This window comes from Adiantum capillus-veneris, chromosome 22 (genome assembly GCF_014529385.1).
Source record: "Adiantum capillus-veneris isolate H3 chromosome 22, ASM1452938v2, whole genome shotgun sequence".
Classification (NCBI taxonomy): domain Eukaryota; kingdom Viridiplantae; phylum Streptophyta; class Polypodiopsida; order Polypodiales; family Pteridaceae; genus Adiantum; species Adiantum capillus-veneris.
Window position 1 is genome coordinate 121728334 of NC_140952.1, and position 25846 is coordinate 121754179.

Consider the following 25846-nt stretch of genomic DNA (forward strand, 5'->3'; position numbering starts at 1 on the left):
AAGAGCACTTCCTCAAGTGTATGCTGCTAAGGGTATTTTGATGGGAATGATGTAGAAAATTATCTTGCATGCTACAGACGTTCAAAGGTGTATTAGATTATTGTATGATCATAGATTTTGAGCAAATGGTGAGTTTACATTTGAGTGAGCACATGCAAGGGTTTTTCAAAGCATATGAGGACTATTGAGAGACTTTCTAAGAAGCCGTTTTACAAGTAAGTGCACGTTATCTGGATTCACAAGTACAATATTCTCTTTTTTGTAATGAGGGTTCTCTAGAAGAACGATGTAATCAATTATTAAAGACGCCAATGCAATGTGTTTAGAGATGGCTTATGCTATAGATGTCAGGAACAATGCTTCCAATGATGATGTAGGTTGTCTTATTACTAATTTGCAAGAAAGTACCATCTACATGGACTATTTTTCAGGTTTACCATGATTCTATGTAGGCTATGAAAGATGTGACTATTGGTTTAGAGGTTTCTTGTTAGCCTTTGCATGAATCTTTGACAATTGCAAAAGGGGCAAATGAAATTGATGAGGTCTTGGGGAGTACCTATTCAGAGGGGGTGCATGAAGATGTGTAGCCTCGTAGTGTCGAAGCTACAAGAATGTGTTATCGTGATGCTACGGAAAGAGAAGTCAATTCCATTTTTGATGCATGATGAGTCCTATGCTAGCGAAGTTCAAAGATATTCAATGGAAGGTGAGTAGGTTGAGGATCTATCTATAGGGCAAAAGACCCCATTTATTTTACCAATTTTTGTGTTTTGTTTGGGAGGAATTTAGAGGTCCAAAGTGGGGAAGTTTACCTATGTGGACTTTAATAATCCCACACATGATTGTAGGTAAAGGGAATTTGCACTATATACATTAAAGTGTGGAAGACTTACTAGTAACTCAAGAGAAACAAAGGGAACTCTCTCCTCCGCCGCCATGGCATTCTATTGGTTGCCTTGATGTGGGCACTTCACATTGATGCTACCAAAGGCACCACCGGTTGTTGGTAGTGGCATGGCCATGGACCATTAGTTGCAGGCATGTTTACATGCGGGCAACCAATATGGACGGCCCTTTATGCAAGTCAAGGTGCACACACTCATTCGGGATTGTGCAGTCAGAGTATCTACCGACCGACCCATACCGAGTTAATGGCCGCTTTGCAGCGCTTAGGTGCTTAAAAGTCATCAATTGAAATCATTTTTTGGCTTCGCCTTTTATTTATTCCTATATAATTCATATTGAATCTTAATTATCCTATATGATCTTAATTATCTTATATGATTAACAATCTATTATCTAAATCTGCACTTTTTTCTCTCCATTTCTTCTCTCCTCACACATCTGTCATAGCCAGAGGGCTGATGCAATCCTGGTCTCCTTTGGAGAATAACGCACTCCAATATCATAATCATAATCATAATCATCTTCAAGCACTTTTGAAAAAGAGGTGTCCTAAGAGTCCTAAGCCCAATTGCCTTGTGTCAAGCTCAATGCAAATCTCTCATGCATTGTTCTCCATGGCATCAACATTTTGAATGCCACTAGCCTAATTCTAAGCAACACAAACATTATTTCAGTCTATCTCGAGTTTGAGGCCATCTGCAAACCGGCTTTATCATGTCCCTCTAAGGATCCATGAGAAGTTTTTGTAAAGTGTGAGTCAAGGAGAGAAGAGTGGAATTATCCCACATGTTGTGGAGCAAGGCTGTAGAGCTACTTAAAGCTCATTCCATGAATGAATAAACACAACTCTATTTTGCACTACATGCTTGTCTATGGTGAGGTTGTGCTAAGCTAAGTCAATACTCAAGATTGTGTTTATGAGTCCAAGCTAAGTCTATCTTGGAACCTAATTCACTTGAGTGATAACCTTGCTGACACACACACTCACACATTGACACTATGTTTCTCTTTCATCCACCATAGCTAGCACGATCCCATTCCCAACAATTGGTATCAAAGCTATGGTGTACTAGCTAGACTATTTACTATGCATTTAGTCTAGATTAGTATCTCCCATCTCATTAGATCCTTAATTTAGCATGAGTAATGAAGATTAGTGCTTCTCTAGTTAATGTGAGCATGTTCTTGGGTTCTTCCCCTTGAGCCACTACTCTCTTGGCTAGTAGAGGGATTAATACTTGATTAGTGATCGTCATTTGGTTCTTATTGTCTTGCATTCGATACAATTTTTGGATCATTTCCTTTTGTTTTAACCTTTTTGTATCAACAATAATTTGATTCTCGTTACCTAAATCTTTGCAATTAGTTGTGTGTGGAGAAAGGACTAGTCGAGAGCTTTCCATTGAGCCCAAGATTGTTGCATTCCGATTGTTCTTCTTCATGCTCCAAGCTTAGTTTTTCACTCCCATTCTCTGTTTTTTTCTTGCAGAACTGAGCTTCAAAATTGTGTGTCTGTGCCTATGGGAAGCATTTAATGCTCAATCCCTTTTTTTTTTGTAAGCCACCACCTTCAAGCCCACGAAAAGACACCCTAAATGAGTTTTTTTTTGTGTTTTGGTCAAAGGGGAAGGCTTTTTTGGGCTCACATGTGGGCGGGTAGCTGGCGGATTTGAAGATAGTGCTCAGCTAAAATCCATTCCACTTTTGGGTTCAGTCGGACGCTCACCCCTCGCCTAAACTACGCTCTCGTCACCGTCCGGTGGTTCCTCACGCGATTGACTGGCGCCGGTTTTGGCTTTTTGTTGCGTCCGACGTCCGATGGTTGCAGTTCCTCGCACGCTCAACCACTTTTAACAAAGCTTTTGGGTCCGCCCCTATGGGGCCCCCCGTCCCGCGGGCTGCCTGGTGTTTGTCGCCTTATGCCAAGGCCCCAAAGACACATAATCTCTAAGCGGGCAGTGCCTTACTGCATCCGATCCTACAAAGGAACCCATTTCAGCCCCCTTTCCCACAAGGATTTCTAGCTTTTTAAACCCTTGCTCCCACAGGCTGACTACCAGCAGCGTTGGGGCTACCAAAAGGGCAGTTCTCACCGACCGCGGCACTGCGAAAGAAATTCAAAGAAGATTATTACCAAGATTTACACTCTAAAGCAACCAAAGGCCTCAAGAGTTGAGCATCTCCACCAGCTTTGACAAAGGCATCTCCAAGCCAAATACGCCAAGGTAAAACAAAACCGTGAAGGGTGACTTCACGCAATTGAAGAGGTACTTCACATTGAAGGGAAATTCCAAAGTACACATTGATCTTGTAGCCACGCACAACAACTTCTTGCAATGTATGTAATTATATTCGTCCACATGGATGACATTATAAATGTGCTTTTGTAAGGGGATAGACATTGGCATTGGAGAGTCTCCAAATTGCTAAAACATCTCCATGTGTGAAGACTTTGTGACAATGTGTATGAGAAACACCGCATGCTTGGGCTCCCGGAGTATGACCAAGATGGAAGAGAAAGCATTAATTTTTTGTATAAACCCTTTTATAGGATATTTTAGCATATTGTTGCATGTCATTATGACGTATGGAATAAAGCCTGATTGCACAACAAAAAGGGGGACAAAAGCACTTGTTCGAGGGGAGGATACGAAGTCAAAGACCATGAAGCAGTTGAAAGCAACAACAGAAGCAACGAAGGCAAGAGACCTAACAAAGGATCAGCTCACATGGTAGAAGATGAAGAAGACAAAGGAGAGACCAACCTTGTCTTTTATGAAGACGTACTTTGAAGATGTAGCCACTCTACTTGTAGGGGAGGACTTTTATTTTCCTGTGTGGATATTATCATCCTGTGTGGATTTTGTCAACCTGTGTGGATTTTACCATCCTATGTGGATATCAACTTATCATCCTGTGTGGATCATGCATCTTCAGCATTTTGTCATAGTCTAGACCTCAAGGGGAGGATTGTAAAGTGTGAGCTTTGTCCTAAAGTGTGAGTCAAGGAGAGAAGAGAGGAATTATCCCACATGCTGTGAAGCAAGGCTGTAGAGCTACTTAAAGCTCATTTCATGAATGAATAACACAACTCTATTTTGCACTACATGCTTGTCTATGGTGAGCTTGTGCTAAGCTAAGTCAATACTCAAGATTGTTTTTATGAGTCCACGCTAATTCTATCTTGGAACCTAATTCACTTGAGTGATAACCTTGCTTACACACACACTCACACATTGACGCTATGTTTCTCGTTCATCCTCCATAGCTAGCACGATCCCATTCCCAACAGTTTTCAAGCATTCTTGAGATGGTGATTAATCTAATGTGTAGTGCTAATGTCACTAGGGTATCGAACTCGTTCAGCTTTAATGTTCTCTTTTCTAACACTAGAGCATTTTGACCTTGCAGGTGTGGAGGATTGTGAAAGTGTATAAGGCTATCATTGGCCAGCTGGGTATGCACCTCTAGATCCTTTTCACACCTTTAAATGCCAGATCCTATGCATCGGATCAAAATAGAACCAGCACGATTGTAACAAGCATTCTTGAGATGCTGATTAATCTAATGTGTAGTGCTAATGTCACTAGGGTATCGAACTCGTTCAGCTTTAATGTTCTCTTTTCTAACACTAGAGCATTTTGACCTTGCAAGTGTGGAGGATTTTAGCAGAGACTTGAAAACCAACAAAGTGACATTAAAAGCCCCCAAGGTGGATGCCAAAAAGCTACTTGAGTCGGTGAAGAAGAAAAGTGGGGGGGGGGGGGGGGGGGGAATCACAAAACTATTTTATAGTGATCCTAAAGAGGAGAAGAAAGTGGAAAAGAAGGAAGAGAAGAAGGTAAGCTATCCACCACTCATCAATACAACTTTTCTTCTACTTAACATTGAAGTAATAAAAGAATGATGTGATCGTGAAATTTGGTCATGAAAAGACATGAATTTCAAAAATGTTTTTAAATTGTTTGATGTGATTTTTCTTTTTATCAGCCTATTGAAGTCATCGTGGTGTTGAAAGTGAACATGGATTGCGCTTCATGCACTCATAAGGTGGAAAAGGCTGCATGGAAATTGAAAGGTATGTTTTGTTTCCCATTTATTACTATTACACATGTAAGTGGAGGGGATATGCTTAGATAAATCACATAATAATGTAGATTCGTGATATCCTATATATATATTAACAATGCCTTAGATTGTGTCTAATGAACATTTATAGCATTTTATGCAGATGTGTACAGTGTAAAGGCCACAGATCAAATTTTGACCTTAAAAGGATGGGACTTGCATCCAAAGAAGGTATGCGGAGAGATAATTAAAAAATCAGGATAGCATGCAGAAATAGTACCCCCAAAGAAACAAGAGGATAAGAAAGATGGTGACACAAAGAAAGAACAAAAAGAGCCCCCAAAGATGGTAACGGAGTATGTATATCCTCCTCAATACTTAAGTGATCAGAATCCCAATGCCTGTGTTGTGATGTGAGAGAAAGGGACTATTTTGTCTTATGTTTTGTACTTTTTGTCACTATTTTGAGGGACGAGGAGGATCATGTTTTTTTTTTGGCAACTTGGGAAGGACTCTCACGTGGAGAGTTGAAGGGTTTGAAGGGCTATCTCTCTCTTGGAGATCGACAAGACACAGTTTTGCAAGCTCTCCCAATGGAGAGTTAAAGACATGGTATGCAAGAAAGAAGAGTAGAGAAGGAAGGGGGGAATGTTTTGGTAAGATCACTCTTATTCTCTCTTGGTTGGTACTCAAAATCAATAGCTTTGGGTTGTGCAGGATTAATAGGGTTCAATTAGAGTATATTTGGCATTGGATTTGAAGCTAGTTATCTGATTATTGATGGTTCTTCATTCGGATTATACAATCGAAGCATAAACCAATCCATACTTAGTATATGGCCGCTTTGTACCATTTGGTTGTTTGAAAATCATTAATTCGAATAATATGTTGGCTTCCCCTTTTATTTATTCCTCTATAATTTGTGTTAAATCTTAATTATCCTCTATGATTAGCATCTATTATCTAGATCTACATTGTTTTCTCTTTGTTTCTTCTCAACTCTCACAGCTAGAGGCTTGATGCCGTCCCAATTTTCCCTACTGAACGATGTACTTCAACACCATTTTGGTGAATCTATCGAGGTGAGATAGTGAAGATGAATTTGCATCAGAGGTGAAACAATTTATGTAGAAAATTGCAAAGGCTAGCTCGAGTTCTTCAAAGAGGCTCAAAAGGCACCAAGTTTTGTTAAATTAACGCAAATAATCAACAATTTTAATACTAAAGATAAAAAGCAAGCAAAGCAATCAAAACAAAATGAAGCAAGAGCACTTCCTCAAGTGTATGCTGCTAAGGGTATTTTGATGGGAATGATGTAGAAAATTATCTTGCATGCTACAGACGTTAAAAGGTGTATTAGATTATTGTATGATCATAGATTTTGAGCAAATGGTGAGTTTACATTTGAGTGAGCACATGCAAGGGTTTTTCAAAGCATATGAGGACTATTGAGAGACTTTCTAAGAAGCCGTTTTACAAGTAAGTGCACGTTATCTGGATTCACAAGTACAATATTCTCTTTTTTGTAATGAGGGTTCTCTAGAAGAACGATGTAATCAATTATTAAAGACGCCAATGCAATGTGTTTAGAGATGGCTTATGCTATAGATGTCAGGAACAATGCTTCCAATGATGATGTAGGTTGTCTTATTACTAATTTGCAAGAAAGTACCATCTACATGGACTATTTTTCAGGTTTACCATGATTCTATGTAGGCTATGAAAGATGTGACTATTGGTTTAGAGGTTTCTTGTTAGCCTTTGCATGAATCTTTGACAATTGCAAAAGGGGCAAATGAAATTGATGAGGTCTTGGGGAGTACCTATTCAGAGGGGGTGCATGAAGATGTGTAGCCTCGTAGTGTCGAAGCTACAAGAATGCGTTATCGTGATGCTACGGAAAGAGAAGTCAATTCCATTTTTGATGCATGATGAGTCCTATGCTAGCGAAGTTCAAAGATATTCAATGGAAGGTGAGTAGGTTGAGGATCTATCTATAGGGCAAAAGACCCCATTTATTTTACCAATTTTTGTGTTTTGTTTGGGAGGAATTTAGAGGTCCAAAGTGGGGAAGTTTACCTATGTGGACTTTAATAATCCCACACATGATTGTAGGTAAAGGGAATTTGCACTATATACATTAAAGTGTGGAAGACTTACTAGTAACTCAAGAGAAACAAAGGGAACTCTCTCCTCCGCCGCCATGGCATTCTATTGGTTGCCTTGATGTGGGCACTTCACATTGATGCTACCAAAGGCACCACCGGTTGTTGGTAGTGGCATGGCCATGGACCATTAGTTGCAGGCATGTTTACATGCGGGCAACCAATATGGACGGCCCTTTATGCAAGTCAAGGTGCACACACTCATTCGGGATTGTGCAGTCAGAGTATCTACCGACCGACCCATACCGAGTTAATGGCCGCTTTGCAGCGCTTAGGTGCTTAAAAGTCATCAATTGAAATCATTTTTTGGCTTCGCCTTTTATTTATTCCTATATAATTCATACTGAATCGTAATTATCCTATATGATCTTAATTATCTTATATGATTAACAATCTATTATCTAAATCTGCACTTTTTTCTCTCCATTTCTTCTCTCCTCTCACATCTGTCATAGCCAGAGGGCTGATGCAATCCTGGTCTCCTTTGGAGAATAACGCACTCCAATATCATAATCATAATCATAATCATCTTCAAGCACTTTTGAAAAAGAGGTGTCCTAAGAGTCCTAAGCCCAATTGCCTTGTGTCAAGCTCAATGCAAATCTCTCATGCATTGTTCTCCATGGCATCAACATTTTGAATGCCACTAGCCTAATTCTAAGCAACACAAACATTATTTCAATCTATCTCGAGTTTGAGGCCATCTGCAAACCGGCTTTATCATGTCCCTCTAAGGATCCATGAGAATTTTTTGTAAAGTGTGAGTCAAGGAGAGAAGAGTGGAATTATCCCACATGTTGTGGAGCAAGGCTGTAGAGCTACTTAAAGCTCATTCCATGAATGAATAAACACAACTCTATTTTGCACTACATGCTTGTCTATGGTGAGGTTGTGCTAAGCTAAGTCAATACTCAAGATTGTGTTTATGAGTCCAAGCTAAGTCTATCTTGGAACCTAATTCACTTGAGTGATAACCTTGCTGACACACACACTCACACATTGACACTATGTTTCTCTTTCATCCACCATAGCTAGCACGATCCCATTCCCAACAATTGGTATCAAAGCTATGGTGTACTAGCTAGGCTATTTACTATACATTTAGTCTAGATTAGTATCTCCCATCTCATTAGATCCTTAATTTAGAATGAGTAATGAAGATTAGTGCTTCTCTAGTTAAGGTGAGCATGTTCTTGGGTTCTTCCCCTTGAGCCACTACTCTCTTGGCTAGTAGAGGGATTAATACTTGATTAGTGATCTTCATTTGGTTCTTATTGTCTTGCATTTAATACAATTTTTGGATCATTTCCTTTTGTTTTAACCTTTTTGTATCAACAATAATTTGATTCTCGTTGCCTAAATCTTTGCAATTAGTTGTGTGTGGAGAAAGGACTAGTCGAGAGCTTTCCATTGAGCCCAAGATTGTTGCATTCCGATTGTTCTTCTTCATGCTCCAAGCTTAGTTTTTCACTCCCATTCTCTATTTTTTTCTTGCAGAACTGAGCTTCAAAATTGTGTGTCTGTGCCTATGGGAAGCATTTAATGCTCAATCCCTTTTTTTTTTGTAAGCCACCACCTTCAAGCCCACGAGAAGACACCCTAAATGAGTTTTTATTTGTTTTTTGGTCAAAGGGGAAGGCTTTTTTGGGCTCACATGAGGGCGGGTAGCCGACGGATTTGAAGACAGTGCTTAGCTAAAATCCATTCCACTTTTGGGTTCGATCGGACGCTCACCCCTCGCCTAAACTACGCTCTCGTCCCCGTCCGGTGGTTCCTCACGCGATTGACTGCCGCCGGTTTTGGCTTTTTGCTGCGTCCGACGTCCGATGGTTGCAGTTCCTCGCGCGCTCAACCACTTTTAACAAAGCTTTTGGGTCCTCCCCTACGGGGCCCCCCGTCCCGTGGGCTGCCTGGTCTTTGTCGCCTTATGCCAAGGCCCCAAAGCCACATAATCTCTAAGCGGGCAGTCCTGTCTTACTGGATCCGAGCCTACAAAGGAACCCATTTCAGCCCCCTTTCCCACAAGGATTTCAAAGGCCACTATCTTTTTAAACCCTTGCTCCCACGGGCTAACTACCAGCAGCGTCGGGGCACTGCGAAAGAAATTCAAAGAAGATTATTACCAAGATTTACACTCTAAAGCTACCAAAGGCCTCAAGAGTTGAGCATCTCCACCAGCTTTGACAAAGGCATCTCCAAGCCAAATACGCCAAGGTAAAACAAAACCGTGAAGGGTGACTTCACGCAATTGAAGAGGTACTTCACATTGAAGGGAAATTCCAAAGTACACATTGATCTTGTAGCCATGCACAACAACTTCTTGCAATGTATGTAATTATATTCGTCTACATGGATGACATTATAAATGTGCTTTTGTAAGGGGATAGACATTGGCATTGGAGAGTCTCCAAATTGCTAAAACATCTCCATGTGTGAAGACTTTGTGACAATGTGTATGAGAAACACCGCATGCTTGGGCTCCCGGAGTATGACCAAGATGGAAGAGAAAGCATTAATTTTTTATATAAACCCTTTTATAGGATATTTTAGCATATTGTTGCATGTCATTATGACGCATGGAATAAAGCCTGATTGCACAACAAAAAGGGGGACAAAAGCACTTGTTCGAGGGGAGGATATGAAGTCAAAGACCATGAAGCAGTTGAAAGCAACAACAGAAGCAACGAAGGCAAGAGACTTAACAAAGGATCAGCTCACATGGTAGAAGATGAAGAAGACAAAGGAGAGACCAACCTTGTCTTTTATGAAGACGTACTTTGAAGATGTAGCCTCTCTACTTGTAGGGGAGGACTTTTATTTTCCTGTGTGGATATTATCATCCTGTGTGGATTTTGCCATCCTATGTGGATATCAACTTATCATCCTGTGTGGATCATGCATCTTCAGCATTTTGTCATAGTCCAGACCTCAACGGGAGGATTGTAAAGTGTGAGCTTTGTCCTAAAGTGTGAGTCAAGAGAAGAGTGGAATTATCCCACATGCTGTGGAGCAAGGCTGTAGAGCTACTTAAAGCTCATTTCATGAATGAATAACACAACTGTATTTTGCACTACATGCTTGTCTATGGTGAGCTTGTGTTAAGCTAAGTCAATACTCAAGATTGTTTTTACGAGTCCACGCTAATTCTATCTTGGAACCTAATTCACTTGAGTGATAACTTTGCTTACACACACACTCACACATTGACGCTATGTTTCTCGTTCATCCTCCATAGCTAGCATGATCCCATTCCCAACAGTTTTCAAGCCTAATCCACACGTGCCAATTTAGTAGAAGGCTCCTTTGGAGGATTAACATTGTGGCTCCATTTTCCACACCTAATGTAATAGCATTCATGCTTGTTATGTGTAATTGCAAAACAAGGAGGACACCATTTTTTCAATTAGAACACCATTTTTCAATTAGAGCCTCACATGAACACTGTCTAATATTGCATACATGGAATTTCTTCTGTGATTAAGAAGCCTCGAACTTCCTTTGTTTTGGAACGCAAGCCACTCTTGAAAGACTCAAGGGCTAAGAATCAGAGTGTAATTTTTTACCACTAATATCACTACTTGGTTGCCTGAGTGTCCGTCAAGGTTGAGGGTCAAGGGGCTGTAAATCCTGGCCCTTCATTTAGTGGCGTTTCCTTAGCGGAATTCATCCATGCAATCGCTAGATGCACGCCAGATCAGAAACCATAATTTCTTTCATCTTGTCCAATGATTTCGTGGCAAGTCAGCAGCAAGAATTTAGATCAGCATGCTACACGTCAGCTCACAGAATTTTTAGAGGGTGATGCAATCATTGCTCGACAGATCAGCAGCAAGAATCTGCACTCAATCTCAGCATGGCATGCAACAGAACTGTCACCACCATCTGTGCTTAGTCCAACAGCATTGTCACTACCATTTGGCGCATCCCTATTGGCCCCCCTCCCCTCGACCATTGACGGCCAGGAATGGTCGCCTACTGACCATTCCCGTAATCAGGGCTCCTGACGCATGATAAACGGGAATGGTCAGTAGGCAACCATTCCCTACACCTTGAATGTTTTGTCTTCCAGGACTTAGAAGAATTTGTATCCCTCAAAATAATCTCACAATGATTATGGCTCCATCAAATGATCCAACATTGTGGTAGCCTTATTGAGATCTGGTGATCATTCGGAACCTCTTGCATTGGTCGTTGAGCCACAAGAAACGTCTCATTAACATGCAAAATTTGGACACATATTCTTCTACAAGGTCATTGTTATGACACAAAACCCAATCTCACTAAATTTTGAGGTACTTTCCTCTCATGTCAGAACATCCATAAGAATGAGTCTTGAACACGTGCAAAGGTAAAGACAGCAACCGGGTGTTCTAAAATGGATTGGAAGTAACCATCTTTGAAAATGTGATGTTGAAGGTAAACCACTGCTACCACAAGGAAATCCAACTCTACTACCCATGGCACAATTTGTAAGGGTGCCTGAGAAAGTAATATCAAACTAGAAAAGCTACATAAGGTTTTGGCTCATTGAGTAGTAGTTGAAATGTGCCTAGGTATTATAGATATGTGATAGCTCATTGAAATAGTATAATCAAAGAGCTTGGAAAGCTCATGATTTTAGCGGAAGTGTTCTTCTACAACCATTTTTGGCCAAAAATTCAAAGATCTTATTGACATGATAGGAGTACAGGTGGGATAGATTCATTTGGTTTTGAACCTGGCAAAAGGATTAAATATTAAAAAGATTTACCTTGAGTAGGGAAATAAGAAGAGCAAAAATTTCATGCAATGTCAACCACCCTTTTTGTTTTTGCTGTATAAAGAATGAACAAAACATACAGGTGCAAGGCACGCTTAGATTTTCATAGAATATGATTCAAGCATGAGTGGAACATCTCAAAAGTTTGACACGCTTCACATTTCATGGGTGCTAAAACAAGTTTTGAGACACACTGCCATTGATAAGACTTGTGAAGAAGAAATCTACAGGTGCATGCAATGTTCTAGAAAGCTTACATGTGAAAGGCTATTTGGAAACAGACCCAAGACCTCCAAGCTCTGTTTCACCTCAGTTTGCAGTGCCTTTTCTTTTTGACCCTACACAACCCAACAAACAAGTGGCACTCAGGTCATCGCGCGAATCAATGCAGGCGCGATGAAGGCACAGCTTTTTTGTATGTAGGAGATTGTTCATAACTTTGAGGGGTTCTGAAAGGGCTACAATAGCAGCTGATGTCAGCAAATCATCTGCCATAGAGCATTTGAACAAACCCTGCAGCCTTTCTATACAAGCTTTTCCTTCTGTAGATATGGATGAGTCCCCATTGGCATCAGTAGAAATAGACCAAGCAGAGTCCTTCAAGGTCTGTCAAAGAGAGGGGCAACTTTAAGATTGTCACGTATAAAAGAGAGTTGTACGACTGCATCTTAACCAAGCCAAATGAGATGCTCAATCAGAAGCTTTCTCGAGCTGGTAGTTAGAATAATTGATAGAAGACCGATAATGTGTGCCAAGCAAGAAAAGCCTTATGGCACTGGGATGATACCGTTCAAAAACCTGTTATGCTCATTCTGATGTCTCCTAACAATATCAAGCGAAGTACCTATTCTGCCCACGGGCAGCATTTTGCATGCAGATAAGCATGTAAGGGGACATGCAAGGAAAAATTCAGAGACTTCACGCATATATACAAGCACCAATGACATATCTCTCGTATGGTGAAAAAGTTTCGCTGGACATTTTTTGCATGCCGACAGTTAGAAACCCATTGTGCAACCAGTAATTGACACGACTCTGGGGACATGCTGCACAACTCTGAGCTATTTCATCCTCATGAGGAAAGATTACATCCATGCCTCCACCGTGAATATCAAATCATGAACCAAGATGCTCTGCACTCATGGCACTACACTCAATGTGCCAACCCATGGACTTTTCCAGGCAGGCTGGTCTTGCTTCGCACTCTGGAAAACAGGGACCAAAAAAATTTCACATATCAAGTGGTGAAGTCAACACCCAGAATTTGTATATTCCAAATACCGTTACTTTATACATACCTTCCATGAAGCAAAATCTGCTAAGACCTCAAACACCTTCGAAGGTGGAGAGAGCTAGCAGGGAATAAGGGTAGGCAAGAGGAAGAAGAATTATTCCATAGGAGAAAGAAATAATTCCTCACTTATCATCACTTTTCTTGCTTAGCATACATAATAGCATTAGTAATGAAGATGGAGAAGATGGAAAGCTTAAGCATTGAAGCATAGCTCTTGGTTGGATTTGCATTCCACAGCCAAGAGTGTTGGTGTAGGCTCTCAACTTCTCAAGGAGCTTGGAGAAGGAGATGGAGCTCTTGCACCTTGCCTAGCACACAATGAGAGTGTTTGTGAGTGTGTGTGGGTGAGTATACCCCCTAAGCAACCCCCTATCTTGCTTGGGTAGAGAGTTTGAGACTTTGGAAACAATTTGGGAATCACCAATGTCTTGAACATTTGGTCATATGGACAGATTTCAAATTGTTTCTAAATACCAAAGCTTTCCACAAGGTAGCACTTGAAATGGTCTTTCAAGCCATGATCTCAAAACTTTGGTTAAGATTTGTCCATGTGGAAGTCAAGGGGAGTTGGCCTAGTGGTTAAGGCAAGGGGGTTTAAGCGTGCCCACTATAGTTCAACCCCTGCAACATGTGGGTGTGGGTGTGTGGGTGCAATCCCGTTGATGCGAAGCATCAATGAGCTTGTAAAAAAGAAGGATTTGGCCATGTGGTCAAATCAAAAGCTTGTTTTGGAAGTGAGAATTGAAAAACTCCCAAATTCACTAATATGGTGCTTGCTAACTCACAAAAAAACCAAAAGAAATCACATTCTTCAAATTGAATTAGTTTATCTTGGCTATGTATCTTGATTTGGCATTACTATTTACTCTTGTTTAAAGGGGATGCAAATGGGTTATGCAAGCTCTTCTCTATGATGTAATTTGTATTTGGCATGGTTTAAATTAGAATACACACAAAAGCTATCTTGATTGAAAAAATTTGATATGTTATAGACATTCTTGTACTCATGAGGATACATGGATGGCCTCCTCTTTATCAATAAATGTTATGTTCTAGATTGTTTAAACCATAATTGAACTCTCTTTGTAGAGGACCCTTTTTCTATCTATCCACTTGATATTATAAATATCAAGCCCACTTTTGAGAAACATAGCACCACCTATTTATGTTGAAGTTTGTGTCAAGTTGTGACACCGCTTTGTTAGAGAGTGAAGGAAAGAAGGGTTGGTGGAAGGTGAAGGGTCACAATCCCATATGTTATGTAGTAGTATATGGCCTAGTATAAAGAGGTCCATTTCTCAATGAAAGTCTATCCAATTTTGTGTACATGAGGTGCAATTTTTCTTGTGAGCTTGTGATCCCTGACACTTAACTCAAGATCATGTTTATGAGTCTAAGCTAACCCATCTTGGAACCTAATTTGCTTGAGTCACATCTTTGTTAAGTATGGAGCCTGATTTACCTCTTGTAATTTTTTGTATTAAAAACGCACATTTGTAAGGCTCCCATTATTAAGAGAATCCATTTTGCATGAAGGAAAAATCATCGTCGAAAACCAAAAAATTTCACGGCTAATCTTGAGCTTTTGGTTGGAATATTATGGCTAGACGGCGGTCGAAAAGTGGTCAAAAAATGGTTGGTCGGTTGGCTGGTTGGCTGGTGGTCGGTAGTCAATAACCGGTGGCCAGTGGGCGAAAGTCTTTGGTGGTGGCTGAATTCAATGGCCGGTGGACAATTTCAAATCAGACTTTTCTTCTCCAAGGCAGTCACACATGGACGCATTGAAGAGTCCCCAACTCGGACTTGTCTACACAAGGGCGGCTACACACGGCTTCCTCTCATGAAAAACGGACTGTGAAGCATTGTGGTGCATTGTGAAGTTGATGTGAGGTGGTGAGAGTTAAGCAAGGCGTGAGCTCCAAAAGGTATAATCCCTTTGTAATCTACTTCTTGTTTTGAATTACTAAATCCATTGAGTGGCTTCTTTCCTGTGGACGTAGCCCACATTAGGCGAACCACGTATATTGTGTGTGCTCTCTCTCTCTCTCTATCTATCTATCTCTCTACTCTATAATCTCTCATGTGTTATCTCTCTTCATTAAGTAAACTACTCAATTATCTACTTAGCTGCATCTTATTTCCTAACAATCTTTTGTGCACATTCTCTCACACACACACTTATGTAGTATGATGGTTAGGCATCACCCACCCTAGTTCACTTGAAGTTGTAGTATTTAACATGGTATCAGAGCCATGGTGATTATGGTTGAGTAACGCTCTTATGAGCATATAAGCCTATTGAAAGGAGGTCTTGGTTTGTGCATTAGGAAGGTTTCAATCAAGCATGTGTAAAGATCTCCTTAAATAAGATCTCTTATATCTCATTAGGAGTGTGTGGAAAGAATGCCCATCAGGGATGTGTGGAGAGAACACCCAGCAAAAAGGTTTTTTCTGAAGCATGATTTTGAGATTGCACCGAAGATTTAACACAGTTGGGTAGAGAAAATTTAAAGATTTTTTAAAACCTTCAAAGGTGATAAAAGCTCACAAAGGTCAAGCAAATAGCACACGACATTTGCTTTGTGTCCATCCTCACCTCGCTGCAACGAGCTGTTGCAACACATCCAACGCTTTCAATAGACCCTTGAACTCATGAGTAATACACACAGGTCTCATCAAGCAAAGGAGATCTTTCACATTAGCACAGGGATGGTGATGATACATCTACTCGCAAACAATGGACTGCCTCTTGGATCAATGATGTCCTTGTCGGTTACCGGAAAACAATAACCTTTGCTGCCCCAGCTCGGATGGCGTGAACCAAACCATAAACGGGATGGATGCTCATAGAGTGAATGGCGGGATATGCAAATGCCGATGTCCACAAAGGTTATCGGCCTGTCTATGCTGCCCTTACATGGTGAGAGCAACACCGAATGGGAGATGAGGATGGATATGTCCTTTGAAATGTCCATGAACCGTGGCAAGTCCTTTGCATGGTGAGAGCAACACCGAATGGGAGATGAGGATGGATATGTCCTTTGAAATGTCCATGAACCGTGGCAAGTCCTTTGTAAGATGTCTCATGAAACCACCAAATAACTCCTCAAAGATAAGAGGTTCCTCTTGGGGCTTCAACTAGATTGCCGTATGATGGAAGCTCTAGATGAATCCTTGTCTTTGCAATGGATGTGGCTGCAAATATAGACTCGTGATGCTTGCAAACTCCTGCGGTGCTCACCTCGGATTGGAACCCTTTGGCTCCGGATTGATGGTTACCAATTGCTAAGAAGATGCACATGGTGTAGACCCAATGTGATACAAAGATGTATATAGATCAATGACGATACAATGCCTCTTCTGGAATGATGGAATCCTCCAAGCAGATGGAAGATATGGTTGTGCAAACAATGCCAAGAATCCAAAGCTAATAGGTTGATTTGGATGGTGCCTTCCTTTGTTGTCATAGGCCGCTAACAAAACCTAATACTCACAATCAACGTCTTCATGTTTCCGGTGCATGTCTTCAACGATGCCATCTCTCATGTCGAAGAAGTTATGAATGCAAACATCCATACCCGATATACAATGTTTGCACTTCCTACTCTCAAGGCACACGGTCCTATTTGAAATGGCAGGCCTTGCAATTCCCTGAGTGAGAGAAGCGTCCTTGGATGCAATGCTACAACACACACTCAAACACTAAAGAGGAAAAAAACATTCACGGATAAGTGCAAAATCTTTAAAGCTCTGATACCGATGCTAGGTGCAACGAAAATGAAATGGTGAAGATCTAGGTTTTACACTTCCACAAATCCCTTACTTCTTTTCCTTGCATTAATGATTCATTTTAGCTTGAATGATGGTTCCTTTTACTTTCGTTGAAGAGAGAAAATAAGAGAAAGTGATAGAGAGAGAGAGAGAGAGAGAGAGAGAGAGAGAGAGAGAGAGAGAGAGAGAGAGAGAGAGACCCGATGCGGTCCCAACCAACCTTCTGAAGCGCCCCCCACACCGTTGTCGATGTGGTATTTGCTTTTGATTGTGTAAATGGAATGCACACACATGCAGTACCTCAAGTGTAGACTCTACTGACTTGAATGTTGATTGTTGTCGTAGTAACTCCTCAAGACGAGGCACCTCCGGGGCTGATTAGATGCACCTTTGGATCCTTCTCGATGTGGGTGCAGATGGCTACCAAGGGATAGATCTAGGGCTGAATTGCTCTCCCAATGTGAGAGGAATGAAGGGTTGAAATCGCAGATCTCGATGATGTCAATGATAGATAGCATTGGGAGCACTCGATGACGGCGAGGGAATGGCCAAGAAGAGGCTCAATGGGCTGCCGAAGGACCAGGCTGCAACTAAGAAATCGACGAGGCTAGATCCCAAGCTGTTTTGTGCAAGGGAACGGTGCTGAAATCTAAAAATGATTGATGATCTGTTGAAACCTGCAAGCACTAGGATGATCTGCAACTGTAGAACAAAAACGCTATGGTTGATGACATATTTGAAAACATTGGTGCCGATCTGGAACAAAACACCAAGGGGACTGTTGCCAAACGCTCGACTGATATGTAGCACTCCCAAACTTATGTGAAAACGTTGGACTAGCTCCTCTTTTTATATGACTATTGGCTAGATCAGGAAACTTAGGTCCAACACGTTCGTTTGACCTAAACCTAGATGCTCGTCATGCGAGATGCCCACTGTAATTTCATAATGTATGTACAAACTCTTTATGCAAGAGGGTTCCAAAACTGGAAAATTGTCTCTAGAAATAGATGAAGCATGTCCACATGGCACACAGATCCATGTGCATGTGACAATTCTACCTTAAAATAAATAGGTCTTTATTGCAGTGCATACAAACATTTATTAGGCTTAATTGTTTCAAGAGGGGCACTTGGATTTGTTGAAATTTTGAGATCAATCAACACGTTTTAATGCATAATGACTAGATTTTTGTAGCTTTATTAGTGCCTATAAGTCCTTAGATGTTTGTAGCTCATTTTTCACATGTTTGATTTGCCTGGTTTGTTTTCTACCTAAGTTAGCTTTTTTTTTCTGTAGATGTGGGCTCATTTGTGGAGGGAGCTAGTTTGCCATGATACATTGTTTGTGAATACAAGCTCGAGTAAATTTTCCAAGGAGTTAGTCAATTAGCCATATACAAACGAAGCTGGGATATCAGTGATTCCTTACCATGCCTAGTGTTCTATTGACTCATCCCTCATGAGTGATTCAATTGAGAGGGCAAGTATTGCTCCTAAGTTTCTTCAATTGACACAACTTATAATCAATGCAAAATGCACATTTATAAAATATCACTCTACGCTCTTGGAGCTTGGAGATTATTCAAGTTATGGATAGAGATTCTTGAGGCATCTCTATAGAAACAGATATCTTTAGAAAAATAGAGTTCTTGCAAATTCTAAAGGCCTTGAATCTTGGCCTCATTGAGTATACTGAAAGTCTACATAATAAATTTAGAACATTTTCTAAAGTAAATAAAAATAGTTATAGAATCATTAGCAATAAATATGATTTTTTAATTAATTTAAGTAATAAAATATTTACTACTTTTACATTCGATATAAAAGCATGCTATGAAGCCATTCCACATAACAACATTAATGGCCCATTCCACATAACGACATTAATGGCTTGGTTGACTTTCTAGAACACATTGTTAGAGTAGAAACTGGATTGGGATACAAGGGACTCAACAAAATTGGGAAACATATTAACACCAGGGCTTTCGTTCATCAACGATGACATGCTCACCAGCTCGATTTTCATCGAAGTCACGACCAGATAGAGATCCATATGTACCATGCTCCTCAACATATTTGTCAATAGAAAAGTAGACATCTCCACTTTCTAGAACATAACCATATCCCTTGTCCACTATCTGAAATTGAATCCGAAAAGTTGAAAATTTTCCTCAGCTGTAAATAATTGCGATTATTTACTTTGGTTGCAAATTTTTGTTTTGACCATATAGTTTTGTTCCTTGCATCTTTGCTTGTTCAGAAATTGATTTGAAGCAAAGTGGACCAAATTGTTAGCATTTCAATCTAAAAGGACATTTCAGAGAAAATTCTGTCAAATCTGTTAACTTTGCACTCTATTCATTGAACAGGAGCCATGCAAGTAGCGAAGAGGGCCAAGAAAAAGCTAAACCAAAAAGAGAAACTACAAGAACTGCCCGCGTATCAACTAGACCCCGAGTCAGTCAACGCAGCAAAGGCATCCTACCTTTCTAGAGAATAGCTGGAAGAGCACCACACTACAGTTTTCACTGGCAGGTTCAAAAGTGAAGAGGGGCATCAGGTGGAGTTGCAACTCCTGCCGAAAGAAGTCTATGATGTAGCCGGAAAGCTAGAGACAAAAGAGGATAACTGTAGGCTGGGGCTCAGGAATTTCTACGAACAAGAGCCTTGTAGAGTGGACTTTCACAAAGCTTACGAGCTTCTATCCACCATCAAAGAAGACGGAACTACACAGATATAAGACACCCAAGGAAATAAGGTCGAGGTAGTCATCACAAAAGAGATAGTGGCAGAGGCACTCAGACTTACACCAAATCACGCCGTGGCCACCACATTCACTCAGGTTCTCAAGTCGACGACAAGGCAACCAGTGGACCACACGCAGTATGTCTTGACAACCTTGAAGGGCACCAAGAAGGAGGGAAAAATCACGTACTTGGGTGCACGAAAGGTCTTGACTTGAATAGCATATCATGCCATCGGCATGGCCGACAACCTACCGCCTGCCCCTAATCAGAATACATGGATATTGGCAGCACAACCCTCTCCATGAACTACAAGGTCAGGTAAAAGATCATATAAGTATGATGGTGAGTCAACTTATAGCTCGTCGAAATGGCTCAGCAGCGAGAGCTCTGACAACGAACAAAAGAGAGCTCGGAGAGAAGAGATGAAAAGGAAAGCTGTGGCCGCACACCAAGAAGAGCCAACTCAAAAACAAGCGCGCTTTGAAAGAGAGAAACAAGTGTACCAGCACAGTAGTCAAGCACAAGGGAAGGACCTAGAAAATGGTACCTGCAGGACTTAAGGGCCCTCAAACAAAGAATCATACAAGAAAAGAGACGGATGATCCGGCAGAGCATTTAGAAAGAATGTACCAAGAGGATGAAGCTCTAAAGCTGAAGGAGGTAGAAGAAGCTGCAAAGAAAGCCAAGGAAGCAGAAGACCAAAGGCAAGCCGAGGAAACGGCTAGCCAAGAGCAAAGTCATGGATCTTCCTGACCCACCTCACTGCATACAGAACAACAAGACCATCCCATGCCTAGCCCACCACCATCATTTGCAAGCAAAGACACCAATGAAGAAGCAGATCCTAAGAAAGAGAAAGATTCTAAGTCCACCCAACAAACAGAATCTGCACAAGAGGCTGACCACCCTGACGGACTAAAAGAAAAAGAAGCCGAGCCGGTTCAGAATAGGAGAAGGCAACAAAAGATACTCAAAAGCCAAAAGAGGAAAAGGCAAGTAGATTTGAAAAAGAGACTGATAAAGAAGCAGATGCGGAGAAAGCGTCTATCACTGCACATGAGACGGAACCCGATCCTAAAAAGGAAGAAAGGTCGGCACATGAAGAGACAGCAAGGGTTGAGACAACACCCTCTACTTCTACTCAGCCAGAAACTGCCGAGGCATCAAAGCCTCAGGAAGGCCAAGAAGAAGATCGATCATCTACCTCCACACAGGAACCACTAGCAGTTACGACGCAACAAGAAGCAACACATGAACTTGCTGGCACATCTCAACTGACTCGACATGAGGAGTGGCAGTCAAACGACGAGGTAATAGTCCAAGTCAATGAGTATGCACGTCATATGCAAGAAATGACGGAGAAACTCCGTTCAGTATCTTTAAACCGCAGCACAAAGGCCAAGGAACTTGAAATGGTGATCGACGCTCTCCAAGGAGATCTAGAAGACAGGATGACTATCATCACTCATCTCCAAAGGCAGGTGCAAGAGCTGAAGACAGAAGTGGAACAACATCAGTTATCCAGAGATAGGCAACAAAAAGAAATGAAGGAGTTAGGTGATCTACTCACCAAATTATCTGATGCCTGCAAAGCAAAAGACGAGCAGCTGATAGAAGTTACAAATGAACTTCTTACAACCTCTCTATCATCTCAAAAAATTCAGGTGCAATTAGATGTTGCTTGTTTGCAGTATTCGGAACAGAGGATCAATGATCGGGCCATTTTCTTACGGCAAATCAGAGAAAACCCAGCCATGGCCTCGATCAAAGGAACTGATAAAGTGTACAAGGCACTTGAAAAGAAAAACAAAGACTTAGAATTGAAATTAAAACTAGAAAAATCACAGCGCAGGGACCTGGCATTGATGCGGGTTTAGAGAGAGGAGGAGCTTCTAAAGGAGATAGCAAAACTCAACCAGATTAATCAACTCCTCAGAGATGGAAAACCAGACACGCAGGAAGAGGCAGGCACTTCAAAGCCGCCACAGATAGACATACCCTCGGTCTCATTTGCTGAGTTTGAGACATAGTCTACAGCAGAGCCGAGTGGTAATGAAGATTTTCATATTAACATCACGGATGAAGACACAGTGCCAATGGTTCAGCTGTCAAAAGCTGAGGAAGACGCACTGAAGGAGAAGATCACCCTAGAGGTGGATGAGCAGTGGAAAGCCGCTATGGATTGGTAGTTGAGAGTTTTACACTTTGTCAACGTCACTCAACTCACTCCCAATCAGATCAACGCTCAATGGTACCAACAATCCCTGTCGTACCCTCTCATCAAAGTAGAACTATTACAGTTGAAAGAAAGGTTGCAAGGATATGCAAGAAGATGGAGTAGATAAAGACCACCCAAAGTGGAGGTTAAGCTGGCTAAACAAGAATCCAAGATACCTGATTCTATTCACAAGAGCACTTGGAGCCCTTCAAAGAGATCTAACCTTCTGTACTGTACCCAGAGTAAGGACATGGCAAGCGCATGAAGCACTACAAAAGAAGAGGCCAACTTGGCTCAACTTCCCCAGGCTACCAGCTCTAGAGAGAGGCCAAGCGACGGAGGAATACATGGTGAAAACCCTAATGGGCGCCATGTCTTTTTTCAAGAGTCTGTCAGATCTCTCCTGTGCCATGTTGTATAAAATTTGCAGAATGTTGCCAACATATATACAAGTTTTTAATGAGCCTAAGAAAACAGGAGTCCCATGGCTATCATTCTTGGAAGGAAACAAAGGCTTATGCTACGATCTGAGTGGGCAACCATCAGAAGAGGTCCTTAACGGATTCTATGCCACATGCATGTTCCTGCCATCGAATAATATGCTAGCCTTTGAAAAAGCATTCTACACTGGATTCTTCACCTGGCGAACGAAGATATTTGCGCCGGTGATCAACAACCTAGCATCTAGGTTTGTAGGCTACTCAGCGGTGGAGCTAAAGAATAAAGTAACAATGCAATTTCTGCAAGTGCCCGACAAAGAATGAAGAATCAGATATCAGAAGGCACTAGATGCGCTTAAAGACCGCCTCGCCATCCATCAACCCGAGGACTATTTCAGCCCATAAAGTTGTCTCAAGGGACGACACAGTCGAGGAGGGGGGAATGTTAGCACCAAGATAAACCGGACACCATTTTTCGGAGTTCCCTTTGTAAAACATTTATTATTTTGATAAATCGAGAATATTGTAATTCCTATTGTCTCGGATAAACTTTGTAATTGATGAGCCGGGGCTACAAGCTTCTAGATTGTATCAACCAGTCATTTCCCAGCTTTGGTAGAACTACAGATTACTAGTTTTGACCACCCAAAAACCTTGGCTAAGGTATAAAATCCAATTTTTGTAAGTTTTTGGATAAGAAATACACACAGTGAGCTAACGACGCTCACTTCTTTCCTTCTCGCGCTTCCTACTCCCTCTCCGGTTGTCACATTGGATTGCATTTGTTGCATTGCAACCGCAGGTAAGAGCTCTACGCATTGACGTAAGCCATTCACAGTATTTTGTAGCTTTTGGCATCGCCGATCCGCGGCCTAATTTCATCATAACTAGGAATTTACACTTTTAAATCAAAAACTAAGCATAGGTGGGGTATTGGGGCATCATTGCTAAGCATTTAGATGCGTTCTGGGTCTCAAACGACTAGGTAAAAAATCCACTACTGTTAATAATCGCGATTTTGGAACTTGATCTAAAGTGGGGTTTCAGATGATAGGCATGTGCTTAGGTCTTATAAACCTGTCCTAGAAGTTTCGTTACGTTTGGATATCATTTGATGCTGTAACGGATGTGAATTGCTTGCCGATGAGCGATTGGCTTTTGGTGATTTCAGTCACTTGAGTGTAGCTTGAGTTAGATACGAGTTGTTAGTTGTTTTCCGAGAGATTGACAACCTCTTGTAGCCTCTATGCACTAGTCGAGTCAGCTTCGTCCCATGGTTTGACAAATTAATCATGGTTCTTGCTAGTATTGCAATAAGATAGGATGGTGAGGTTAGACATGCGTCCCACAAGTCCATGTGTCATTTTCTATAAGTGCATCATATTCTGATTGCATGGCAGCCATCCAATTTTTTGAATTTTGTGCTTCATCAAAAGATAGAGGCTCCTCAACATCATGTGAGCTAGACACAGCCAAAGCATAACAATTTGATGCATAAGATGCATGGCAAGAGCCTGAACGAGTACGACTAGACAAAGGTGCATCCAATTTATTGTCAAGCAAAGTGTGCACCAGCCATTTTGGCATACCTCTAGCCTGCTCATTTTCAGCCCTTTCCTCATCAAGTACATCATGTACATCTGCATCAGTAATAGGCTGATCTGTAACATTTTCAGAAACCCCCATAGGCTGTACATTTGCCTCATTGGAACTTACATTCATATTTCCGCCACCGAAAAGAGGCAACAAAGTGTCATAAATATCCTGTGAGCTTACATTACTGTCTCTAATACATGACAGCAAGGGCTGAACAAAATCTTCCGATTTTTTTGCGGATGATACAACCTGTAACCTTTGCTTTCAGCACTATAACCAACAAAAATACATTTGACAACCTTATCATCCAATTTTCTGCGTTGTGTTTGTGGCACCAAAGCATATGCCGAACAGCCAAAAACACGCATGTGCTCAATAGAAGGTTTTCTATCATGCCATGCTTTATATGGAGTAATAGATTGCAAAGCTTTTGTAGGACACTTGTTTAGTACATAAGTGGCACACATGATGGCCTCAAGCCAAAAAGAATGCAGCAAAGCTTGACTTTTGACCATACATCATGCCATTTCCGTAAGTGATCTGTTTTTTCTCTCAGGAAGACCATTTTGTTGAGGTGTATAAGGCACTGCACATTGGTGTTTTATCCCACGACTAGACAGAAATGCATTGAATTCATGAGACATATACTCCCCCCCTCGATCGGAACGGAGGCTGCCCATAGTACATTTCGAGACATTTTTAGCCATAGCCAGAAATTGTTTGAAGCACATAAAAACTTCGGACTTCGCTTTAAGCAGAAATACCCATGCATGCCTAGAGTAATCATGAATGAAAGTCACGAAGTAAAGGTAATTGCCCAAGGACGGAGTTTGCATGGGCCCACAAACATCACTATGTAGAAGCTGCAACCTTCATGTGGTCCGAACTGAATCATCCTTTGGAAGCTTAGAACACTGCATCTTACCCAAAATACAGCCTTCACAAACATGTTTGACAGGTGCTTCAAGAGGCGGCAAAGTACCAACCATATCAGATTTCTGCAAACGCAGCAACATTCAGATGACCAAAACGTGCATGCCAAAGTTTTACATTTGAAATAGCCCTTGAATCTGCAACAACATTTGCAAAATTTTATGCACACTTGTCATACAAAGTGAACTTATACAGCCCACAACACAAAAGGCTAGATGCAACAATTTCATCACCAAAACGGAGATCATAATTGTACATCTGTCATCCACAAATTTGACTACAAGTCCAAGTCTAGCAAGTGCGAATACAGATAAGAGATTCTTCTTGATCCCAGGTACATAAAGTGCATCAACAAGTGTGAAGAAATTGCCATTTGCAGCAGTAAGCACAATCTTTCCAACTCCGTGAACCGGGTAAGAGGTATTGTTGGCACAAGTGACTAAATTCCCATGAGGGACAGACTTAAGAGAGGTGAACAATTCACGATGTGAGGTAATGTGCTTTGTGGCACCGCTGTCGAAATACCACACATGTGAATCTGCATCAACTGACATGCATGCATCATGGACAACAGGATTGTAAGTGCACTCTGTGCTAAAAGCCCAGTCTGCATCAACATCAGCAACACAGTCTCCTTTCACAAAAGACTCAACAATTGCTGCATTTGTAGTGAACCAGCATTTGCACTGGAACCACCCTCTTTCTTCTTAGCCTCTTTGGCCTTCAACTTAGGACACGACTTGATCAAGTGATCATTAGCTTTACAATAATGGCAACGCATTTTCTTTTTGCCCTTATCACCAAAATTTCCAGACGAATTGTTGCCATTAGAAGCATTAGGAACATAATTTTTTCCACTCGCAGCAGAACCATAAGAAGTGGTTGTATTGCTATTACCACCCTTTCTCTGAGAAGCAATAAAAGCTTGTTCAACTACACGCTAC

The 25846-nt window shown here is 41.2% G+C and overlaps 1 protein-coding gene and 1 pseudogene across 1 annotated transcript; one reads left to right on the forward strand and one right to left on the reverse strand.

Moving 5' to 3' along the window:
- The first annotated feature begins 676 nt into the window (after positions 1 to 676).
- Positions 677 to 5394, forward strand: LOC147430129 (uncharacterized). The gene is made up of 7 exons (XM_086495105.1): positions 677 to 709; positions 4321 to 4366; positions 4500 to 4621; positions 4718 to 4750; positions 4900 to 4987; positions 5141 to 5208; positions 5299 to 5394. The coding sequence occupies exons 1-7, from the start codon at positions 677 to 679 to the stop codon at positions 5392 to 5394; spliced, it is 486 nt and encodes a 161-aa protein (XP_086351231.1).
- A 3817-nt stretch (positions 5395 to 9211) lies between these two features.
- On the reverse strand, positions 9212 to 20506 carry LOC147430130 (cysteine--tRNA ligase, chloroplastic/mitochondrial-like; annotated as a pseudogene).
- Positions 20507 to 25846: the final 5340 nt, after the last annotated feature.